Source organism: Dermacentor albipictus, chromosome 6 (genome assembly GCF_038994185.2).
Source record: "Dermacentor albipictus isolate Rhodes 1998 colony chromosome 6, USDA_Dalb.pri_finalv2, whole genome shotgun sequence".
Taxonomy (NCBI): Eukaryota; Metazoa; Arthropoda; class Arachnida; order Ixodida; family Ixodidae; genus Dermacentor; species Dermacentor albipictus.
The window spans coordinates 127452892-127474867 of NC_091826.1; the positions used below are offsets into that span (position 1 = coordinate 127452892).

Below are 21976 nucleotides of genomic sequence, written 5' to 3' on the forward strand. Positions count from 1 at the left end.
CTGACTTCAGGACGCCGATTTCTTTAACTCATCTAGTGAGGCAGGTCCGTTTATCACGCTTGGCAGCGTTTGACATTTTCTGCATGAATTTCGTTTGTTCTTTTTAATTTTATTATCCCAGTGACCCTGTATCACGCAGTAGCAGAGCTAGTGCAGCGTCTTAGCTGCGTTAGGAAAGGTAAGCGTGTATGCAGCAGGCACGGGGGCATTGACGCTTGTTTGGAAACTTCAAGAGACGCTCTTCCGCGCAGCGATGCCATTTGTATTATTAAAAGAATGCAGGTGATGATTAAATGAGCCGCAGCAAAGCTGTAAAAAAGCAGTAGTAATGCTGTTCTAAGATCCTCTCGCTCCAGCGAGATGGTCTTAGAAAAATAGCGCGATGTAACGCGATCTGACGGAACAGCTCGTCACGCCAGTGTTTTCTTACGTCCTCGTTCTTACGCGCACCCTCCCCTGAATCATACTACTGAATGGTTCTGTGCACGCACTGACGATCCTGATGGAGGCAATACCACTCACATGAGCAGCTCCATGTGAGATGCCACGGCCCATTCCACATGCCGGTGGCAATTTGACGCGGCCATGAGGCAAAATATGCGCACAAGGTACCTAATGGTAACGCATCAAACAGCTCACAGCCCCAATCCTTTATTACACGCATATAGCGTGGAAAGATGAATTACTCACCCTCTAAGTGGGCACCGAATACGATCCGCTTCGCAGCGCAGCCGGCTCCGTAAGACAGACCCCATGGAAATGCGCGGATGTGACATCATGGGTTATAGCGGACGTGACGTCATGGGTGAACGTAGACATTTCGGGCACCTTTCGTCTGCTGTGCCCCGGGCACAGCAGACACGGCCCTTTTGCAAATGCGCGCCGCTCCTGGCGCGAAACGAGGGCGAACGAAGGAAAGCGAAGCCGCAAACAGCTTTCGCGGGAACACCACGTTGCACTGTATTGAAATTTTATCTAGGAACGGAGACTTTCGAGCTCAATTACGGGCCTGTCATCAGTCTCTTTCAAAAGAGGCACGCCAATTCTCCGAGCACGAATTTTCAGAGATATACTTCAAAATGGTCGGCATTGCGCCACCTAGGAAGTTACTCGACCCAGACTGTGTAACCTCACAGTTATGTATCAGTTTCTGCACAGTTTTTATTAGTACTGAGGTTTGCGGTTACAAATCAATATCTAACAGCTGCAAGCTTGCAATAATTACCCGTTGAAGTGGCTAGCATTGTTTGTCAGTATACTAGGAAGCAAGCTCTTATCACACAACGCTTGTTCAAGGATCAAGGACTCGGATGGCGAGAACTAAGCATTTGCTTCGCATGATGTTATTTATTCGAATGCTCACTAACTAATGCTCTGCATATAGTGCCTTCGGTCGGCATGCAAGAACATCTCAATGTGGAGCCATTATATAAGAGGCGCTCCCGACTGCCGCAGTTCTGGAACCTTCGGAACTGGTCCCTCTTGTGGACCTCATGGTTTCCGTTTTCCATCAGCACATCCCTGGTTCGGAAGTGCCTTGTGTGACGGAAACATTTGTATTGACTCGAAGGTTGCCTTGGCACCCGCTGAAAAATGCCCATTGTGTAAAAAATTACCCACAAAAGATTATTCGATGGCACATTTGAACTGTCATTCTTTCGGAGGCTTGATTCTCCAGGAAAATATTTCGCATACACCACAATTAAAGATACGAAACCATGTGTGCAGCAATGGCTATGCGTCTGAGAAAGTTCGGGAGCTTTCTTGCATCGCTAAAGAGATAGTTTCCTTAGCTCATCAATTTCAATTTTGCAAGTCAACAATCATAATGATAGAGAACACCGAAAGAGAAAAGGACATCGATGTTGCTGATAGTAAAGTATGTGAGCGATATGCATCCGTAATATATGTCAAGCGTTCGGCGAGCCGTAATATCCGGGGCCCTGTTGCTTGTGCTTGGAGTACTCGTCCGTGACCCAGGCCATGGTCGAGTCGAAACGCCTGAACATGTTAGTGGCTCCGGGCCTGTTTCGAGTGCCCGGTGATGAATAGGCGCCGCGGGGAGGAATGAAATATTCCTCGCCGTGCGACGCTTGGTTCACAAACTGTCCCTCAGAATGTCTGCACCCGCGCGCCGCCTGGTAGCGGCGGGGCGGCGGAGGAACGGCGGAACTGAGTTGGTCGTGCCTGTCTTCCCGGCCAAGCGGCGAGGGCCAGGCCGAGCGCTGCGGACTCGCGGGAGCAAACCTGCCGTATAGCGGGACCGACCCGTCGGAAGCGCCACTGTCGGCGGCTTCGTAGATCCTGCGGACGTCACTAGGTACGTCGTCGAGGATCCGAGCGCTGTGCGAGGTTCTGCGGTAGTCCTCCGGTGACGAATTCCATGCTGGCACTTCGTAACGGGCATTATTCTCGAATTCGCATTCGGCGCTTCGACGGTTCGGCCTCCCGCATAGGTTCGCAGGTGTTTTAGCCGGTGGCGACGTGACAGGGGCTGGGGCTCCTATTTTTCGGGCTTTGCGCTGCGCTGATCGGTTTTGGGAGCACCAAGGTGAGAATTCTTCAGATGGTCTACGAGCGGCGAGTGGTGGCTTCTGCATCGGGCCATGGCTGCCGCCCACAGCGTTCGGCTTCATGAGACCTGCAACGTATTATAACACAGACAAAAAAAAGTTATCCAGATCCAACGCACAAACTCGAACTAAGGTTTTGAAAAGAACCACTCGCAAAGCAGGTATTTAAATTCTACAGAACTGTTAATCCTGTCCAACAAATATTTCAGCATAGCGGATAAAAGTTTGCCTGGTCAGAAAATGCCCAAAACGTGGCTGCTGCCATAACGCGATCCACGTGAACGCGTACTCCACAGTCTCAGGGTCGGCCCTCCCTGGTTACACGATCTCCAGGATCATCCTGGTTTACGATTTCGCTGTCTTTAAGATCGGCCCGTTTTTTATTTTCTTTAGCGAGATACAGACGGAGCAGATGCACCAAACCATGAGTCAGGAAGTACGTATTGAAAGCAAGCCTTTATTGCAGAAATTATGTGCTTGAACGTTATTATTTGTTGCTGTGAGGATATTAGATACCGTTTGTTGTTTGAATGCCTTTTAATGTTGTTTCAAAGCAAGTCAGTGGCACTTCTGTAAGGATATCGTGCAGGCAGCTAGCTACACAGGGTGTCTCCCTTAACATGGGCCATAATATTAACAAATACGGTGTTGACTAACAGGGAAGGAAAAGGTCCACGGAAATCGCAGTGGTATAATTCGTCATTGGGAAAATTGTGGGTCTAATGAGTTTAAATCTTTGAAGGTATCCAGGCGCTCTGTTTGCGGTCAGTTGCAATTCTTTACGTAGTCATTAAATTCTTCTGAAACATTCTGTGTCCTTTGCTGTTGAAAAATTCAAATTAGTTTTCAGACGGCCACTCTTAGCTTCCAGAAAGCTTGTGATTGCACAATATAAATGTGTTTAAAAGCACGGTGGTGGAATTTCCGCAGAGGACATCTACGTATAATATCTCACGTACTTTCACCTCTTTCCTTCAGAACGGTATCCTCTGCATGTATCCTCTCATGCAAAACAAAAAATCCAAATCCGGAATGACATTAGCAATTACCTTGCGGAGCATAGGCACGCCATTGAATGTTCAAGTAAAGAACATGCTAAACTTAATCTTCTAGCGTGATTGACGGCACACCAAAATTACCTGCGATAGCATCATACGTTTCAGTGATAAGACTCAAAGCTAACATGCAAGTTTGTGTTGATCTTGCGTTGCATGTGGAGCATACACAAGACAACGACACTAAACGACGTGCACACGGAAAATAGCCATTTCCTACCACACTGCAATTTCTTGTAACGTCCGCTTGCTACGTGTTGTAGTAGGATACAACTTAAAAGAACAGCAGTAGGCATCCAAGGCACACGGACCACGCGGGGTTGTGTTACTCCGCTAGCCAATAACAGAATCAAACGAAGTCGTCGTCATGCGACGTTATCATAATGACATCGTACTCGATTCCTCCGGAGCGCCTGCTGCTGTTGAAGAGTCTTTTCATCGAATAATGCGATGAGGTTTGCAACAGACATCGACAAAGTGCATGGAGTCTGAACATTTCACTCTTCAACCTCTTCAAAAGTCCATGGTACAGTTCATTTCACTGCTGAGTCCGTTTTACTCACGAAACTTCAATGCCAACTCAAGTGGAGCTTGAAAGTAAACAGTCGCAGCGACACAAGCGTTTTATATCAGTTCAATAAAGAAATAGGCTTTCGCCGTTCCACTATAATAGACAAGTGAAAAGTATAAATTGCGCGCTAATAATTTCATTCTTGTGGTTACCGCCTTATTTAGGTGACAGTGAAAGTTGAAGCACGAACTATTTGCAACTTCGTGGAGGAACAGTGGCTGGCGGTTATGAGGGCGTGGGCGGAGCTTCACTGCAGACTTTAGTTGCATCCGACTACAGGCCTCGTAGACGCGCATTTGTGGCAAGAACTCACCGAAGTGCCTTGGCTGCGGGGTGTTCTTGCGTCTGTCGAGCCGCCTCGAGTTCCGTGCAGTCCTGGCTAGGAGCTCCTTGAACATGGTCTCTTGATCACATGGTGCTGCATCCTTGGCCTTCGAGGGGGCCACGACGCGCTCCTCGAGGAATGCAGACGACGCTGCTGCGTATTTATTTATTTATTTATTTATTTGTAGGACCCGAATGTTTCATAGAACGAAGTGGTTGCCGAAACAGTCGCACCAAGCGTATCGCTCTATTTTCGTACATCCCTGGACTCAACAAGGAAGTAATCTTTTGACAGCTCCTTCCTTCCTTCATATAAGAAAGTGTCTCGCGTAGCCCTTTTACATAAAACACGTCGTATCGAATGTCCCAAACACCAATTCCGCTCTTATCCACCGCAGTCATCCCTTACTCTCGAGCTAAGTTGCTAATGACTCATTCAATCAAAAGCATCGCAGTAATGGAGCCGCTTGCAACTCTTGATCGGCACAACTAATAATATATTGTGCTGTCACTGTTCGCATGAGTTTCTACAGTGCAACTTTGTCTCTATTTCTTCATTGTTCAGTTGTACATTTATTTCCACTATGTTTAGCGTCGCACAAATAGCAGCGCCAGTTTCACATCCCTCTTTGTCCTAAACCGCTGATTGATATACGCTCAGATTTGGCAACATTGTGCATGATGTCCAATATAATGCAAAGCATTTGGACGCCGCTTACCAGTCTTGTGCACAATAAGTCAGAAGCGGGTGTCGTCTGAGGTGGCGCCATTTAAAAATTTTCGACGCCGCTGCAACGAAACTGTGGTCCTTTCTATCACTGTGTTGTCGCAGCTACGGCAAAAACTCTGGGTTCCCCGTAACCGTGACAGATGGCACCACTGTTTCGTTGCAGTGTAACCGACTTTCTTTGAGTGGGATATGAAACGTTGGTTTTGTAAGACATTCAATATGGTAAAGTTATGAAATGGGGTTGGACTGGACACTTTCCTGCATGAGGAAAGAGACGTCGAGAAGCGGTAACTGAGAGGTTACCTAGCTTACATTGTGTAGATTACGTTATGTTTTCGGAACTGTATTATTTCTTTTTAAGTATTCCACCGCAGTTCAGCAGGACTTTATAAAAAATTTTTTTTTGCATCAAGTCCGTGTCTCTTGTAGGATGCGTACACACGTTATTAACAATCATTTGACTTCACGTGGTGCGCACAAAGAGCTAAGCTGAAAGAGTAAAGAATGATAGGCAACATTTACAATGCCTTTAAGCTCATGGTGAAGTTTTAGTAGCTTTATCTTTGTAATTTCAATTGCTTTAGGAATCTGCGAAGATAATTTCTTTCGAAGCAAGTGCTCATCTAGCATAGAGCATCTAGCGCTTGAACAAGAGGGTGGCCCGAGTTTCATCAAAATTTATTTTTGCATGTATTATCGCAGTCCTACCCTGTTTCATGTTTAAATAACTCTTCGGCTTTTGCGAAAACATAATTCGTCGAATTCGAAAAATTGTACAACAAGCGCTAATTAGTAAGATTTACGAAAAACATACGGGGGGTTGGTAAGGATGATCTACAGTGTTGCGTTGCTCTCATAGTTTCACAAACAATCGTTCCAGTACAACAATTTCTACTAAAAAAATATGCCTACTGAAAAAAAAATATAACCAGTGGAGGTGCTCGGTATCGATCCCGGTACCTCTCGCATGCTAAGCGAGCGCTCTACCATCTGAGCTACACCCCCGACGAACAACGGGTGGAACGCAATACCGTTTTATCCACAGGACATTAGACGCGACTCTGGGTCGTACGAAGGCAACCGAACAGGCCGTCGGCAGCCGGATTTTCCCGACAACCTCGCCTCACATTCTGATGAGCCTTCCCTTGTGTGTGTACAGCTAGATGCAGCCGAGGGTGGCTCTCGTTTCGATTAACCTTCGCGTTACTGACTGCGGAATTCGTCCCGTACTTCTATCGACACTGTTTCTGGACCGTCTGTGTCACATAGTTTCCCACAATGGATGATATAGACGGCGACAGCGTATAAAGGTGCCGTTGCGTATGAGCGGCTTTCAAACTCAAAGAGAATGTTTATACAGCAGTGAACAAATAGATATTCTGACAAGGGATCGGTGAAGGCATCCGTACGGACTCCGAAACGCAATTTCGTTCGTAGTAAAAGCGCAAGAATGAGAGTCAGGCAGTGGAAGCGAAGCACGCCTTGAGAGGAAGCTTTAGCTGCAGTGCACTCTCTGCGTTCCCCTTTAAGAGCTGTCTCTTTTGCGAATTTGAAGTTGGCTTGTCATCCGGGCCTTACCTGATTTCTTATACAGCATATGTTTGAATTTTTTATAGGTTATGAATACGTGCACTGGTCGAGTGATCCCCCTCTTTCCTTTCCCCTCTCCCCGGTGCCCAGCAACGGAATGTAGACGAATCGACATAAAGTTGACTTCTCTGCAGTACCTACCAAAGGAGTTCCACTTTCGGGGAGGATTTCTTGAAAAAGTACGTTCCGTTGGCTTTTAGGTCTGTGCTGTTCAATGGCGCCCCGATATCGCTATGCTTCCTTATATCACTCGCGTGGCTTCAATTTGCAAAATAACTATTTTCATTAGGCAAGTTGCAGTGAATAAATTATTGCGAAAGCTTGGACTACGCATGTCGCTTCACAAAGACAATCTCGTGTAACACAGACAATGCGCGTAGATATTTTTATATTGAGAACAATCACTTTGATTTCTACTGTTTAGAAAATCGTAATTGGCATAAATCTTGCGCGAGACAAGTCCTATTCCTTCCTATACAATTAACACTCGGTGAAAAATAAGATACGAATCCACAAGACCATTCAAGGCCCGAGCGACAGCATTTAGACAACCCAAATTTATACTCGCCATCATCGCCATACTGTTTGAACAGACACTGGTTCGACGCACGCAAACAATCTAGCGCTGGATGTACCTTTAATGAAACGCTACAGCTCTACCCCACCGTGGCATAACAGTTACATAAACCAGGATAAAGTGCCTCAGAAAGGCTGGTCTATGTATCGATAGGTGGGCATATCATTGTCAAAGGCGGTCTTGTCATCCTAGGCAAATTAATTTTAACGGTTTAGTATAGGGTAACGTCACGTGCGGTCGTTGTCGGCAGCGGTCGGCTGCAAAGGAAGGGACCAAATAAAAAAAAAATGAGCGCTGTCACGCGTCGTTTCCAGACATGGTTGCGGTAAGGACGGGTTTGGAAGACGAGGTGAAGAGATCGGGGGAGAGGAGAGGTGGCAGGAAAAAATGAAAAGAAGAAGGCCACAGACAGCGACCCAGTGAGGTTACTGGGAGGAGGGGAGAGGGAGGGAGGAGATGCGAAGTCTTCAGAGAGTAGTTTCAACACTACTCTAGAAAGAGAGTTTTTCTGAACCGCATACCGTCTTTTCAATCTATCACTGACAGCGATACCCCAATGGCCGAGAAGTACAAAACTCCAGCTTTATTTTCAACTAATCCTTCCACACTGTCACGGCACTTGCCTGATTACTCTAAGATCATGGTTTGGATTCCTAGCCACGTCGGCCCCATTCTGATTGGGGTTAAATAGAAGAACACTCGTGTGCAGTCCTTAGGGGGTGAGAGAAAACTGAGTTATCAGAAATAACCAGGGCATCATACTACGTCGTCTTCCATTGCCAATCGTCATTTTCTGAGAAACAAAACTCTGACATTTAAATTTCCGGTAGTCTGATGAAAACCCCCCAAGCGATAAAGGTTTGTTTAAACCAACGGTTTCGGTCAAAAGAAAAAAAATTGTGGAGGTGCTGGGTATCGATCCCAGTACCTCTCGCATGCTAAGCGAGCGCTCTACCATCTGAGCTACACCCCCGACGGGGTGCAACTGGTAACAAGGCACCTTCGAATGCGGACCGCCTCTGGCGTGGAACTAGGGCGACTGGAGAAAAGGCGAAGAAGCAACCGACCGGTTGTGGCGGTGATCGGGCGTTGCACGATAAGGAACGTCTGCAGTTGTAATAACACTTGTGGCTGACTGCGATCCCCATTTCACACTGTGTGTGCACAGAGTGCCGGCGTGAGAAACTGAGAGAGCTTACAGAACTTACTGTGGGTGACACAATAAAAAAACGAAACCAAAAGCAACAGAAAATAAATATCATGACTGTAAAGACAGGACCACAAAAAGAGCTGCAAAGACAGGCATAATCAATGATAGCAGCCTTCCCGGCAAGTTGGTAATCCATTCTTGAAGTGTTATTGCGCATCAGTGTTCTTCTCTTGCGTCCGTGTCTTTTCTGTTGTGCAATAATACTTGAGTAGTAATCAATGATGCCACGACAACAACAATTAGCTGCGTGAAACGTCTCCCCCATGAAAAAAGACAGATCATACCTTATGTACTTAGTAATGCAGTGAAGTATTACCAAATATGTATATGGGAATAGTGAGAGCTGAATGAATGCATGCGTTCAAACTCTACATGAGATGCGTGCTCATTGTAAATGGACGTTTGCACAAAAGTACCTGGAGGCTTTGGCTCACAGGACTCCGTCTGGACCCCGCGGTGCGCAGAGTCTACGTGGAAGTGGTCCTGCGAAAAAAGCGCGAAAAGATAATGCGCGTGGCATTCGCGAATAACAAGCGGAGGCGTACGCTTGTCCTGGAGTGCTTCATTCTTGCTAAACACGTCGCTCTGGCCCCGTACATGGGACTAATCGCTAAACACGCCCCCCACGGCTTTTACTGTGGAGCTCCGATATTAAAGAGGCATGCAAAGAATCACAAAATCTCACTGGGGACGCATGCTCGCCGAATTAGTTATTATATCATGTCGTTTTGATCAGATTGCTTTAGCACGGCGTTACGACCATTGCGACACGATCGATATCCGTGTGGTCCACAGTATAGCCTATCTAGGCCTTGCGCCCTCATCAAAAACGACTCTTGAATGTGGTGAAGAAAAGAGAAGGCACTTTAACATAGCTGCCTGTAGCCTCAAATTAATTTCATAGTAATGTCGTTCCTCATGCTAATACCCCTTGAACCAACAAACTTTATTACGAAATGTAGGCGGGAGGGTTATTTAACGACTCATGGAGTGGTTCGCTGCGGGGAATGTCTAGTATGATGCACTCCAGATGCCAATTACGATAAATGAAATTATGCAGTGCACGTTAGAGACTCAAATAATACACAAACTGAGCCAAAACTTGCAGCAAACAAATTAAGTTATCGCGTTCACCATCTCTCACTGAGTTTAAACCTGCAGTGGATTAGTGGCTTTGGGGCTGAGTGGTTTCAGCATATTGCTACTCAGTGTAAGACGTGGGGTTCGATTCCTATCCTTGGTCGTTGCATCACAATGGCGTAAGTGCAATGATGCATGTGCGCTAGCTTATTAGTCGTTGGGTTTACGTGGCCTACCGGTGGTACGAAAATTACTTGAAAACTTTCGGCTCCGACGTATATCGCATCCACTGTGTTGCTATGGGGATGTTCATTAAGTCCCATCATACTACACGTTTGTTGAGCTTTGAGTGCAGGTTTGGACGGAAGCCCCTACGCTCGGGATGAAACGGGGTAAATGGGTAAACGCAGCGATACCGACTAGGATAAGTAAAACTACAACTGCAATGACGTTTCAGTTGACACACCGAAGCCACGTGAGCACAAATGTGTCACAGCGAAGCTGTTGTTGGCTAGGTTGCCGTGCATTTTTCGTATCGGCGGCAACAAATCTGTGTGAGCAACTATCATCATCAGCAATGGCTCGCGCTAGTGCTCCCGCGTTCGTCGAAGTCTTCTTCCAACGGTGGCTCCGTTGCTCCTCATCATGCCGGCACTTCGCGTACTGCCCCTCCCGCTGCGAAGGCGCTGACGGCACTGCCTCACCGCCAGTCCGTGCGGCGATTTCGGTCTCAAATTCTTTGCCTCAATATATCGCGAAATGAAGACACGAATGTACGTAACGACTGCATAACACGAATAAACGCGAATGTGACAAAATAAATGTGTGCGCGTACCTTTCGTCACAGTGGCCACCGAACAAGACACTAAATGCGTTCGCATACCCTTGTTTAAAATGCTGTGTCCCCTCTTTTATGCGAAGCATATTACGAGAGCTCAACCCAGCTCCTCAGGCGCGGCGGTGTCGCCTTGAATGACCTTTGACCCCATACCATACCACGTGACACCGTGACGTCACGACAGAGGAGAAACGGGGCTCCAACTCGCGCCGTCGCTCGCGGCGTCGCGGCGGTATATAAGCAGCTGCGCTTGTTTCTGGGTGGCTTCGGCTCAACTCTTGCAAGATGGGCTGGGTGGGAATCGAACCAGGGTCTCCGGAGTGTGAGACGGAGACGCTACCACTGAGCCACGAGTACGATGCTTCAAAGCGGTACAAAAGCGCCTCTAGTGAATGCGGTGTTGCCTTAGAAACGAGCTGTTTCTAAGGCTCAGGCGTGCGTCGCTTGCTCAGGCGCACATTTCGTTGCCGCGCCGAACGCTGCGTTGCTCGACGCTCACCGCGTCCAATGCGGGGCGCGTAGTCGCTGCACCGTAGCCCATTGTCTTACACCCCTTGGCGGGTCGACGGGAACGCTGTCGCGTTCCACTCTTGAAGGCGAAGCAGAGTAACGCATGAGTTGTTTCTTCGTCTAGCCGAACCAAATATAGCCAAGCAACAGAAGTTCACCAGGCTAAACAGTGGTTTAACAACTAAAATAAAGGCTAGTATGCTTCGCATCCTGGCCTTAACCTTAGCTAAGCCACAGCCAATTTTTTCGTGTACTGCACGTTCACAGAGTGGAATGGCTCGGGATCTTTGTATAGTTGTCCGACAGGCTCAACGCAAGAGTCGAAGCATTGCTAGACTTATATATATATATATATATATATATATATATATATACCCAGGTTGAGTTTGCAGCGATGCTATAGCAACTATATATAGTGCCATCGAGGTTAGGTTAGTTCATGTAGGTTATAGGAATAGGTTATATGTTATAGGTTATGTTAGGTTACATAAATACTCCCACCGAAGTTAGGTTCAGCTTCCCTCTAAAATATGGCTCATACACGGTTGGGGAGTGAGCTAGAAATCGGATAGAATTGTAAAATGGTACTTAGTTGCGTCTAGAAAGCAAGGGAAGCATCAGGCGAGAAAAACAAAGAAAAGGGAAAATTCCAGAGTTTAGAACTTTATCAAGAAAATCACATTGAAGCAAAAGGAGATTCTGGAAATATACTGTGCTAACATTCAGATGGCCACTGACATACCTCTCTGTTCTTAAGGAGCACTCAAATTCGGCGTTCCCTGATGTCAAATTCCGTAACGTGGCCATTTTAAGCCGACGGAAGAATCCATCAGAAGATGGAACAGGCCGTCTGAAGCCGCGAAGATCTCTTTTCTAGAGCCCAATAAATGTTTTCCGATCCGATCCGATCCAAGCCAACCACAGCCGCCCCGTGAGCCAATCAGAGATAACAAAATGGCAACGGCGAGAATATGGCCGTAAATACTATACATTTCCGGAAAGGCGATTTATGGACGCCGTCCAATTGTCAGCATATTGTCATAGTCCGCGATGGCGCCACTTTTGAGCCAATCAGTGATGCACCAGCAATCATCTGGACTCATCGAAGCTGTCAAGATGGTGAATTCGACAGTGCGGCGCAATATTAAAACGTGCAAGCTAGCACCCCGTTCTATAGATTAACATTCAATGTTAATCATCGCGTGGTCTGCGAGACCGCAGCGGCGCACGCTACCAAGGTAGAATCTTGGAGGCCACAATTATTGACACTCACGTCGGTCTGAGTGCCTACAGCTTGCCGCGAAGCACTTGTCGTGGCCGCCAAGAGCGGCTGCTGCTCTTCTTGCAACGACGCCGACTTTCGAGAACCGTGTGTCATCACAGCTGCAAAACAGGTGAACACAATCGGGGTTGGACTCAAGAACGCGCTGGCGATGACACCGCGTATATATTGATAGCTGCACGCCAATTTTTCAGCCACATTTCGTGGTGTCACCGCCGCTGTTGCAGAGCTCCGGAAACCAAACGCAGTCAGGAAGTTACAGGGGGCACGTTTATTCTGGTAAAATTTCATATGATTGTTTTCGGGCGTTTCATAGTGGAATTCCTCGCAGCGTTTTTTGTAAACGTGTATACGTTTATCGTTTATACGTTAACGTTTATAAAGTTAACGTTTTAACGTTAATTTTTAACGTTTATTACGTTTATACGTTGTTTATAGGTAAACGTGTAAACGTGTACATGAGTGCGGCATCCCGGGTTGGATGCGCGCCGTGGCGATCAATTTCGGATTGGAGCGGAACGAAAAACAAAATATTTATGACATTAGCAAAGTAACCCCGAAGCACAAAATTAATCCGGATCCCCGACAACGCTGTTCCTTGTATACCTCACTGTGCAGATTCTGCACGCGAACAATGAGACCTAATTTCTAATCACCATGCAGAGCAGTATTGCAGTTGTGCATAGAGGAAAGAAAGAAGATTGGAGAGGCCCTGACGTCACGTTATTTTGAAGCCGGAAATGTCGCCAAGTTGGTGTGCCATCTCCCTTTGCGCCTCCGATCAGCTCGCCGGAGAAGAAAGGCGCGAGCTTCGAACTTGCATTGCTACGAGCCTCTGAAAGTGCGTGTTGCTCACGCGAGTCAAAACAAAGCCTGCGAAACTTCTGTAACAGTTTTTTATGGAAGCAGACCCGCTCCTGTGTTTTTCCGTGGTGCGTCGACGACGAACACGATGACGAAGACCCGCGCCATCATTGCCTGATTGTGTCTGTTGCCGGCTGACACACACACGCACACAGAACCAAACACACAGCTTTCAAGCTTACACACCACGCTCTAATATAAGCTTTTCTCGCGAACATAAGGCGCTGCGAGAAAAGACACTGGCTGAAAAAAAAAAAAGTCACTTTCCCGAGACTTAGACCAGCAACGAGAGCTTCAAGAGCGTGGTTGCCATGTCAATGTAGATGTTTAGGGTACCTATTCCCAGTGCTCCTATGTGAAAAACAGCGTGTGACTTCCGTCATGCTTTCTCCAACACGTCCTTGCTGGCCCGGGCCTCTGCTACGCTTTCCTTTCTCTGTGCAGTTGCATTATTTTTGTTTCAGCAATATAAAAAACTACACGAACTAAAGGAAGAATTACTGCAATCTTTATAATAAGCCAACAGCGACGTGGGAAAAATATATAATCTCGAAACTCAGGCAACAGCGAAGAAAAAAAACAAGCAGTCCGTCGAGCCGGATTTGAACCAGCGACCTATGGATGTCCGCATTGGGTGCAGCCTCTACAGTCCACCGCTCTACCAACTGAGCTATCGACGGCACGGGATACGCTGTCCCACCGGTTTCTCTTGAAAGTGGCCATGCGCCGTGTGACCTAGTCAGGATAAATCGAGGCGTGTCTCGTACGCCTTGTACGGAGCCACTCCTGCTTCGCACTTGTTTCGTTCGTGGCAAAGAATGATCGCGCTTTGTCCATGTCGTTGTTTCTTGCCGCTGCTATTGTCGCGTCATTTAACAGCAAGCATGCACAGCTAGCTTATGTGTGAGGCGCGTTCTTGCCTCGTGTGCAAACAAAAATGGAAAATATGGGAAACAGAATACAGCCTTAGATAATGCACCACCGTAGATGCCAGTTTTCTGCTTAGTTAATGTTAATGAAACAAATCAGTTGCTATTGGAAAAAGAACCGTCAGACTCATGTACCTCGTGTCCATACGTCACGTATGGTCACACGAGATTCTGCACGAAAACCTGGATGCTTCTATAAAAATCAGTTATGACCATATAGTATCACAGCGTGTGGCCTATGGGTCTTTTTCAACCGGTTTAAGCCTAGGTATAGAAATGTCCAAGAATATTCAAAGGCAGCTACTGGTTATAAGTAGATCAGCAGGGGTCTTATAGCTTGAATGGCACCCAAATTTCTTTTACAAGGCTGAATAACTAACTAGTTTGTATCTATACATAAATTTGTACGCCCTACAGCTAATCGCTCATAGTTATAATGCTGGAAATGACACGCTGCATGAGTTCAATGCCCTAAGGTAGTTACATTCCAGGCTGTGAGCATTGTGCCAGTGTTTTCTCCATTTCTGCATTTGTAGGTTGCCCAGTAGTCACGGCTATTTGCTCACACAGTCTAAATTGTTAGCTTCCAGATTCCTACATAAGGCTTATCTGTTGTTGCTTTTTTTGTGTGCTTTTTTACTGCAGCCATACTTTTCATGTAACCCTCAATAAAACGCATTCAGCTAGCTTATAGAAAACTTAATAAAGCCTCCATGCAAGCTATGTAGCTTGTTTGTGTAGACCATGGCATTATCGTTCTACACATTTCTGTGAACTAGTACTTGCTTATCAACTCTTTGCAGCCATAACATGCTGTTTGGAAGTCTGCGAATCAAAACAAAATGGACTTCTAGCGAAAAGTATTAAAGCATTTCGATAACCGGCCACTACAGCCGCATCCTTATGTAAGCGAAATTAAAAGGTTTGCGTAAATACATTTAGGTGCACGTTACAGAAGCTCGAGTTGTCAAAGTTATCCGAGAGCAGCCCCATACGGCGTCCCACGTAAACCGCCACATACAATTTAGGGATGCTACACTCCTTGAAAAATGTATTAGTTAACAGTTGCTGTACGTAGTCAGCTTATACAGACTTCATATTGCCAAAAGCACAAATCTATCAGGAAAGCAGGACGGCGTTGAGGAACCCTATGAAAAATAATTGGCCTTTCTAAATTTGGTTGTGTTTGATTCGGTGCACTCCATCAGGCCGTCGAGGCTCCTAAAATGAAGCGGAGTGAAATTTGAACTTAGGATTTGAGCAAGGTCCCGTTGCACAAACATTGGTTATCGTGGTGACGGTGGTAAGTTGGTCAACTTACGTCGGCCCGAAGCTCTGCTACGAGATGGCGGAAGAACCTTGGGCTGCAGTAAAGAGAAAGGGGCATTTATGTATTTCTATATTATTCCAAGCTTTACTCCGATCAACTGGCCTAAACAGTAGCGTCATTCCAAGGAAACTAAGCTCACTGCGATGCTGAAGGATAAATGTGCCCACATATATGTCGCTGCGTAATGTACATTAACGAATACAAAAAGCGTATAAGTATGAATATCGAAGATGGTTGCCACGTCTAGATATTTATCTACATTTTAACAGTGAACTCGAGTTTCAGAAAATGCCAACTAGGCTAACAAGTACTTCTGACCGGAATGCGGTATCTGCCTCCTTACCTGAAAGCACCGTGAGAGCTTGTCCTCCATGATGATGGTCCTAACCCTCCGTTCGGATGACCAGGCTTGTGACACCCTGGTTTAAAGAGCGACAACGTGTTCATCCAGAAAAGTCACAGATTTTTCGCGCGTGAGTACGACGTCCAACCTTCGGCGAAGGTTCGGAAGTCTCTCAAGAAAACCGCTTTCTCATTACTTTTTTATATTGCCTTGTTTCTCGACTTTTCATTTTAATCAAGTTCAGCCAGCGCATACTTTATTGTGCGGGGTCTGTAAGTTCGTAGCCGAACCGTAGCGACCGCTTAACAATAACATAATTCAAACGATCTTGATTTAAGTCATACGCTGTCGTGTCGCGTCGCGTTAATGTTCAAGACGACATAGGAACGCCACGCGTGGTAGTGAACAGTGCTTAATGGACATCAACTTTATTGCAAAATAGGTGATAGTTGAAGCTCACTTGAAAACTAATTTACGCACACACTGCAGATGGTACCAGGAATACTGACAAAAAGCCTTGCATATTGGTTCGACTAACATACAAAACAATGTGAACTGGGTTACTTCTTTTTTATTCAAACGGATTTTCTAAAATAACGTGCATGATATAGAGTAGATTAGCCTGCCTGTTTCCGTGGATTCCCTGAAAACGCGTAAATTACTTGCAGAAAAAAGTGCAATATCCCGGTAGCCAATTTTAAACATGCACAACGAAACTTTGTAAATTAGATGCGTATATCGGTAGGCGGCCGAGTATGCTATTTGTTCATAATAATTCAAAAGTTTTATATGCTGCTCAATGGAATAGTATAAGCTATTTCTGATTTTCAAGGCTTGTTCTCTGATGGCACTAGGAAAAACTGGGTCACACATTTGTTATGGTAACATCCTCGAAGACCATTTGTCGCAATGTCTATAGTCAGCAAAGCGGCGCTTACCATACAAATAGGACCACCGATGTCAGGGTCGTTATTCCAAACAGGAAAGTATAGATCACCCAGGAAACTGAAAAATATGTCGGAGCAGTCCTAGTAAAACGCCACATCTTTTGTACCGAAATGAATGCTTAAATAAACAAAAATGCTGGCTCTCCCGTAATTGATAGTAGATGTGAGCATCAAATGGCATCCGGCAAAGCAGATTGGTTGGAGATGATACTAGCAACAATCTAAACATGGGTGTAGTGCATGTTCGCAACAGCACGCCTCACGACACCACACCACGCCATACTGTGCACAGGACCATTACATAGCTGACCAGCGAGAAGAAGTAACCTGGCTGAAGGCCGCACGACAGGCAGTGAAAGACGCCAGGGAGACAGAGCACACTTCCTAGCTAGAAGAGGAATCAATCCAATCGGAGATTTTACGTGACAAAACCACAATTTGACTATGAGGCACGCCGTAGAGGGGGACCCGGATTACTTCGACGACAAGGGGAGCTTCAACGTGCCTCCAGTGCACGGGGTACAGGCGTTTTTGCATTTCGCCTCCATCGAAATTTTGATCCCGCGACCTCGAGCTTAGCAGCGCTACACCACAACCGCTAAGCCACCACGGCGGGTAAACGTGCCTGAAGGAGGCGCGGCGCAGCGTGGCGGCATCTCACGAGGCGAAGCAAAACTCGTGCCGTGGAACTCACGCTCCGCAAGCTTTCAGCACTCCGCGCCAAAAGCTTACAATGCAGTGTATGGTGCCCTGTCTCTGCCTTTTGAACGTTGTTATTGGGAATGGCAAATGAACCTTCGGCGTGTTAGAAATTCTAGCTTGAGTGATATTGTGAACAAGCATTAGGAAAAACTCCGAAGGAAATTTTTTTTAACTTGTTTGGGCAGTAACTAGCGTATGTAATGTGATCCTGTACAAAGGCTTCAGGGCCAGGCACCACATTTTCTTTAAGTTTTGTCTTGTTGCCCGGATGATCGCGTTTTGTTCACGCCACTTGCCCGGATGTTCTCGTTGCCGCACGACTAGCCGCTCGAGGCACTTTGCGTGAATTCGCGGGCTTTTTTCACTCTCGGAAATATATTTTTTTGAAGCGCGTATTCAGCAACACAAAGCTAGGTCGAGAGTTTCTGATGCTGCTCTGCAATTTTCTCATTGACACTTTTAATCTATGATATTTGAGAAGTTGATTATTTAGACTAATTATGTGATTAGGCAGAATTCAAAAGATAATCTGAGTAACTCCAAGCGATGGCAAACAACATTACGTTAATTCTGTCGAGGCACGTGGCATTTGCGTATATTTAAATCTCGGTGCATGACATGTGGGACACCCTGTACATGCAGGCTACTTATGAACGTTATGCACCTTCCTCGCTAGGTGCTCTATCCCAGAGGAGTCCCTATATGACGCCCTACTAGTATGCGCTCACTCTACAACAATGCCCGGATCTAAACTAACGCTTATCACCGCGCAAAACGGATTTCTGCACCTTCACAATCATTGGGCGAGGTGCTTCCCTGCGTATAGGTGGACTTGCCCGGTGGACACCAGAGACAGAAGGGAGACCCATGCTGCTCAGTGTAGGAGCCGAAGTCGCATGGGATGCAGTTGCGGAACTCGCCGCCAGGGCTGAAGGACCCGGGCCGGCAGACGTCTGCAAGACATGGCAATGCTAGAGTGATCGGTTCCTCTTGCTGTTAGCGCATCGCGGAGTCGTCGGTTGTCTGTTTGGAAAGCTTGCGGGCCTTGATACTTCTCTTTCAAAAAAGAAGAAAATAAATATGGTCATTTGGGGGCAAGTTCTCGCTTTCTGCAGACATTGACTGGAGTTTTGCGTAAGCGGGACGCAAGCGGGCAACTGAAGACACACACAGCCACTACTTCTGCTTTGTTCCTTCCTCCCCGTTTCCGCAATGCCCCAGATAAAGGTACACAACCGTCTGTCCCAGACCTTCACATTTTCCACGTACCTTTACGCTTGGATGGTGACATGCTTACACGCCCGCACGAAGGATTTTTGGTGCCTTTCGGAAAACCTCATAGCGGGAAATTAATCCGTAGCCTACGCTAACCGCCCCGTCGTAGCTACAAGTACCGCTCTGAGACATAATAACAAATCTATCGTCTTCCCGCAATTAGCAAAGGACGAGCGTATGTTCCACTAAACGAGCCTCAACGATAGGTACGATTAAACACGTTACACAAACGTAGGCGGCTCGTCAACGGTTCCAGCCTCCCAGAACACTGCCGCCCCCTTTTCCAGTCTCTGTGACTTTCTCTCCGAGTCTGTGACGACATGCAAGTCTACTTACAGCAGCGCCGGTCGTTCACGACGTATCCCACGCGACATCCGGTTCCGTTCTTGTCGCTCTCGAACACTGGAATACAGAACGAAAACCTTTTCTGACCACTCATATTCAGATGCATTTGTGCACACGTAAAGCACAAAGTATGGGATACGGGTGAATGCACCGAGAAGTCTCAAACTAAACCTCGTAAGTGTTATGCGTGGTGTCGCCATGACACTTAAGCGCACTGTCATCTGTGTTGTTGGTATTAAAGGACATTAGGTCTGATGTCACCATCCATTCATCTAGTGGGAATGCTCACAATCCTATACGGATCGAAGCACTCCCGTACATTCCTGACTGCGCTGTTAAAGAAAACTGTTCAAAATTCTCGACAACGATAACGTCGGTCATTAAGTTTCTGATTGCACATGGTGTTTACACATCTATGTTTGTGTTCACCTGCATGCGTGTGCGTTTATGTGCGTGTGTTATTACTTGTGTGCCAGCGAGAACGTCCGTGGTCTATTTGCGTGTGTGCGCAATTTGGACATGCATGTGTTTGCGTGCGTGTGCGAACCACACATATTGCTTGCGACGTCCGAATGTACTCTCGCACAAGAAAGAAATGAAGGCGGTATTTGTTACGGAAATGCAATGCGCATTATCACCGACTCCCACCTTGGATCTCGTGATGAACTATGATGAACACCTCGCGGCGTGGCAGCCGGACGTATCCCGAGCACTCGTAGTGGCCGCTCAGCACGGCCGTGACCTTGGGAAACCGGAGGCGACCCGTGCTGCTTGACGAGACGAGACGCGGCCATGATTACGGCGATTGCACTCAGCATTTACTGCACTTTGTACCTGCCAACCGCCTCTTGTTTGTACTTTGAGTTGCTTCGAAGCTTTAATAAATTGAAATAGCGAAACGTATATCTGCATACATACATTTCTGCAGTTTATTCCTCCACCTGTTTTATCTATCATCTGCCCGTTCATCAGCCAATCTACCACAGACCACGTGCCTCACCTTTCTGACAGTAGCGCCTGGTTGAGCCACGCCGTGCCGCCAGCCTGGTCACTCCAGCGAGCCCGTCTAACCATTACGCCTTCCTTGGCCGCGCAAGGCATCACCAGAGAGTCGTGCAGTCTGACGCGGTGCACCTGGAGTTTCTTGGCGACCAGTTTGATGCTTCTACAGCAGCGAAAAGTGCATAACACCAGGAGAAGCAAAAGGCTGGAGGCCCGGAGCATGCACTTCATCTTCTTCTTCATCTTCGCCCCTAATTTTTTACACGAGGCGTACTACAGGAAGATAGCAAAAAGCATCCTTTAAATGCATGCCTCCCTGTTTGATGCAGGTACTACAGCAATGAATTAGCGCGCTATTTGTTGGTTATTCAATTTATAATGTCATCTGGAACATTCGCCTTTAGTTTGACTTACCTAAGCATCTTGCGCCTAATGTCCTTAGTGCCAGGACACGGCCCCAAAACAGGGTGACTTCCCGCTGTAGACATGGGTACCGGGCGCTTAGGACACGTTTTAGAGCAGTCATTTCGAGATCCCCAGGCGTAGGTTGCAACTGGTGTCGGTGCCGATGACTACGAAGACAATCTTCCTCCGCCCGGGAAAGGTCGAAGCGAAGAAAGCAGACACCAGGGGGAGGAAGACGCGCGACATACCACTGACCTATCAACTTAACATTTTAAAACATGTTTAACATAACCATTTTCAAGCGGGAGTTGCTCCACTTGCTTGGAAAAACGGGACCAGTCAAACGCGACCACAAGCAGCTCGCCACCGACGTTATTGCAGCGGTTCCTCTTTGTCTACGAGATTAACAGCGAGATGAATTAGTCGCACAAAGTACTCTTCGCACCCGCTCATCGCATATATCTTTGTTAGCCTGCTTTTGCACAAAGTTGACCCGTAGCCTTGCCGTCACTTCTCCTTCGGTGGACTGAAAGCCTTTCCACATGTGCGATAGCAAGGACTTGTCCGGTTCAAGCGCACTGACTGCTGAAGAAATTGGTGTCAGCAGGTCCAAAGTACTGCGCAGGCCTTTTTTTTAAAGCTAAACATTGTTCGAAACTGCTTGCAGTGTATATTCGTTGACTCCCAGATCTCCCATGAATACTGCCTCTTGGAGTACTTCCTGGTTGTTGAGGAAGCTTTGTTGCATTTTGTCTTGCTGGGCAAGCTGAGCGTTGAGAAATTTTCCTTGCTGTATGCAATGCAGCAATAAAATTGGGGGTGCACTTCACGTACTTGATCAACTGTTTTGACCTCTCCTAAATCTATCCCGATTTTTCGTCGCGTGGGGTCAAAGAACGAAAGTTTGAGCCGATGCGCTTGCGTACTCAGCATCAAAGTAACGTACGTGTGAATCGCTCTGCAGCGCGAGCTCGTGCGCTGCTCGCCTGATGTAGCTTTTCATGACAGGGCTCGAACATCGATGTGCTGCAATCAATACTACCTCGCTGCACTGCCTCAACGCTTCAGGTCAAGGATGAGCACGTTTAACTCTCTGACCTGTGCTGCTCGTATTGAGGTAGTGAATCGTCACCGGATCAGCCCGCCCATTCCGTGCTCATTTGATCACACCTGGTCACTTCACCCCTTCACACTGGTCGAATTGTTAATTGTCACTGTGGCTGGGTCTCGAATCGTGAATCACCAGCCATGCCTGCTGCTATGACGGTCTGCCATCGGGGCTGTAGGTGCAAAAGACCGAATTTTATAACGCAGATACTCAAGAATGCTTCAAGACAGGCGCAGAAGTCATCAATGCGCGAAGTTTCGCTTACCCAGGGCGACGAACTGCAGCTATGAAGCGCGCCCGACACTCCGCTTCGTGGGGCCTTGAAGGAAAACGGTAGCATCGGATGTTGGGATTCAGGCCTTCTTGTTCATAGCAGCCCACGACGC

The 21976-nt window shown here is 47.0% G+C and overlaps 1 protein-coding gene and 2 non-coding genes across 5 annotated transcripts; all 3 read right to left on the reverse strand.

Annotated features, from left to right (window-relative positions):
- Window positions 1-1847: 1847 nt before the first annotated feature.
- On the reverse strand, window positions 1848-20511 carry LOC135899490 (uncharacterized). Of its 3 annotated transcripts, none has more exons than XM_070541322.1 (12): window positions 20492-20511; window positions 20076-20350; window positions 19724-19842; window positions 19067-19132; window positions 18244-18408; window positions 16745-16811; window positions 15807-15885; window positions 15455-15497; window positions 12332-12441; window positions 9047-9113; window positions 4513-4674; window positions 1848-2641 (listed from the first exon to the last, which is right to left on the reverse strand). In XM_070541322.1, the coding sequence occupies exons 2-12, from the start codon at window positions 20318-20320 to the stop codon at window positions 1911-1913; spliced, it is 1854 nt and encodes a 617-aa protein (XP_070397423.1). In that variant the 5' UTR covers window positions 20321-20350; window positions 20492-20511; the 3' UTR covers window positions 1848-1910. The 3 variants fall into 3 exon arrangements, with proteins under 3 accessions (XP_070397423.1, XP_070397422.1, XP_065284831.2); XM_070541321.1 differs by having other exon boundaries at window positions 4513-4677; window positions 20492-20509; XM_065428759.2 differs by having other exon boundaries at window positions 4513-4677; window positions 15807-15882; window positions 20492-20507.
- On the reverse strand, window positions 8321-8393 carry TRNAA-AGC (transfer RNA alanine (anticodon AGC)). Its single transcript has one exon. It is a non-coding gene; the product is annotated as a tRNA-Ala (tRNA).
- TRNAY-GUA (transfer RNA tyrosine (anticodon GUA)) lies at window positions 13792-13884 on the reverse strand. Its single transcript has 2 exons — window positions 13848-13884; window positions 13792-13827 (listed from the first exon to the last, which is right to left on the reverse strand). It is a non-coding gene; the product is annotated as a tRNA-Tyr (tRNA).
- Window positions 20512-21976: the final 1465 nt, after the last annotated feature.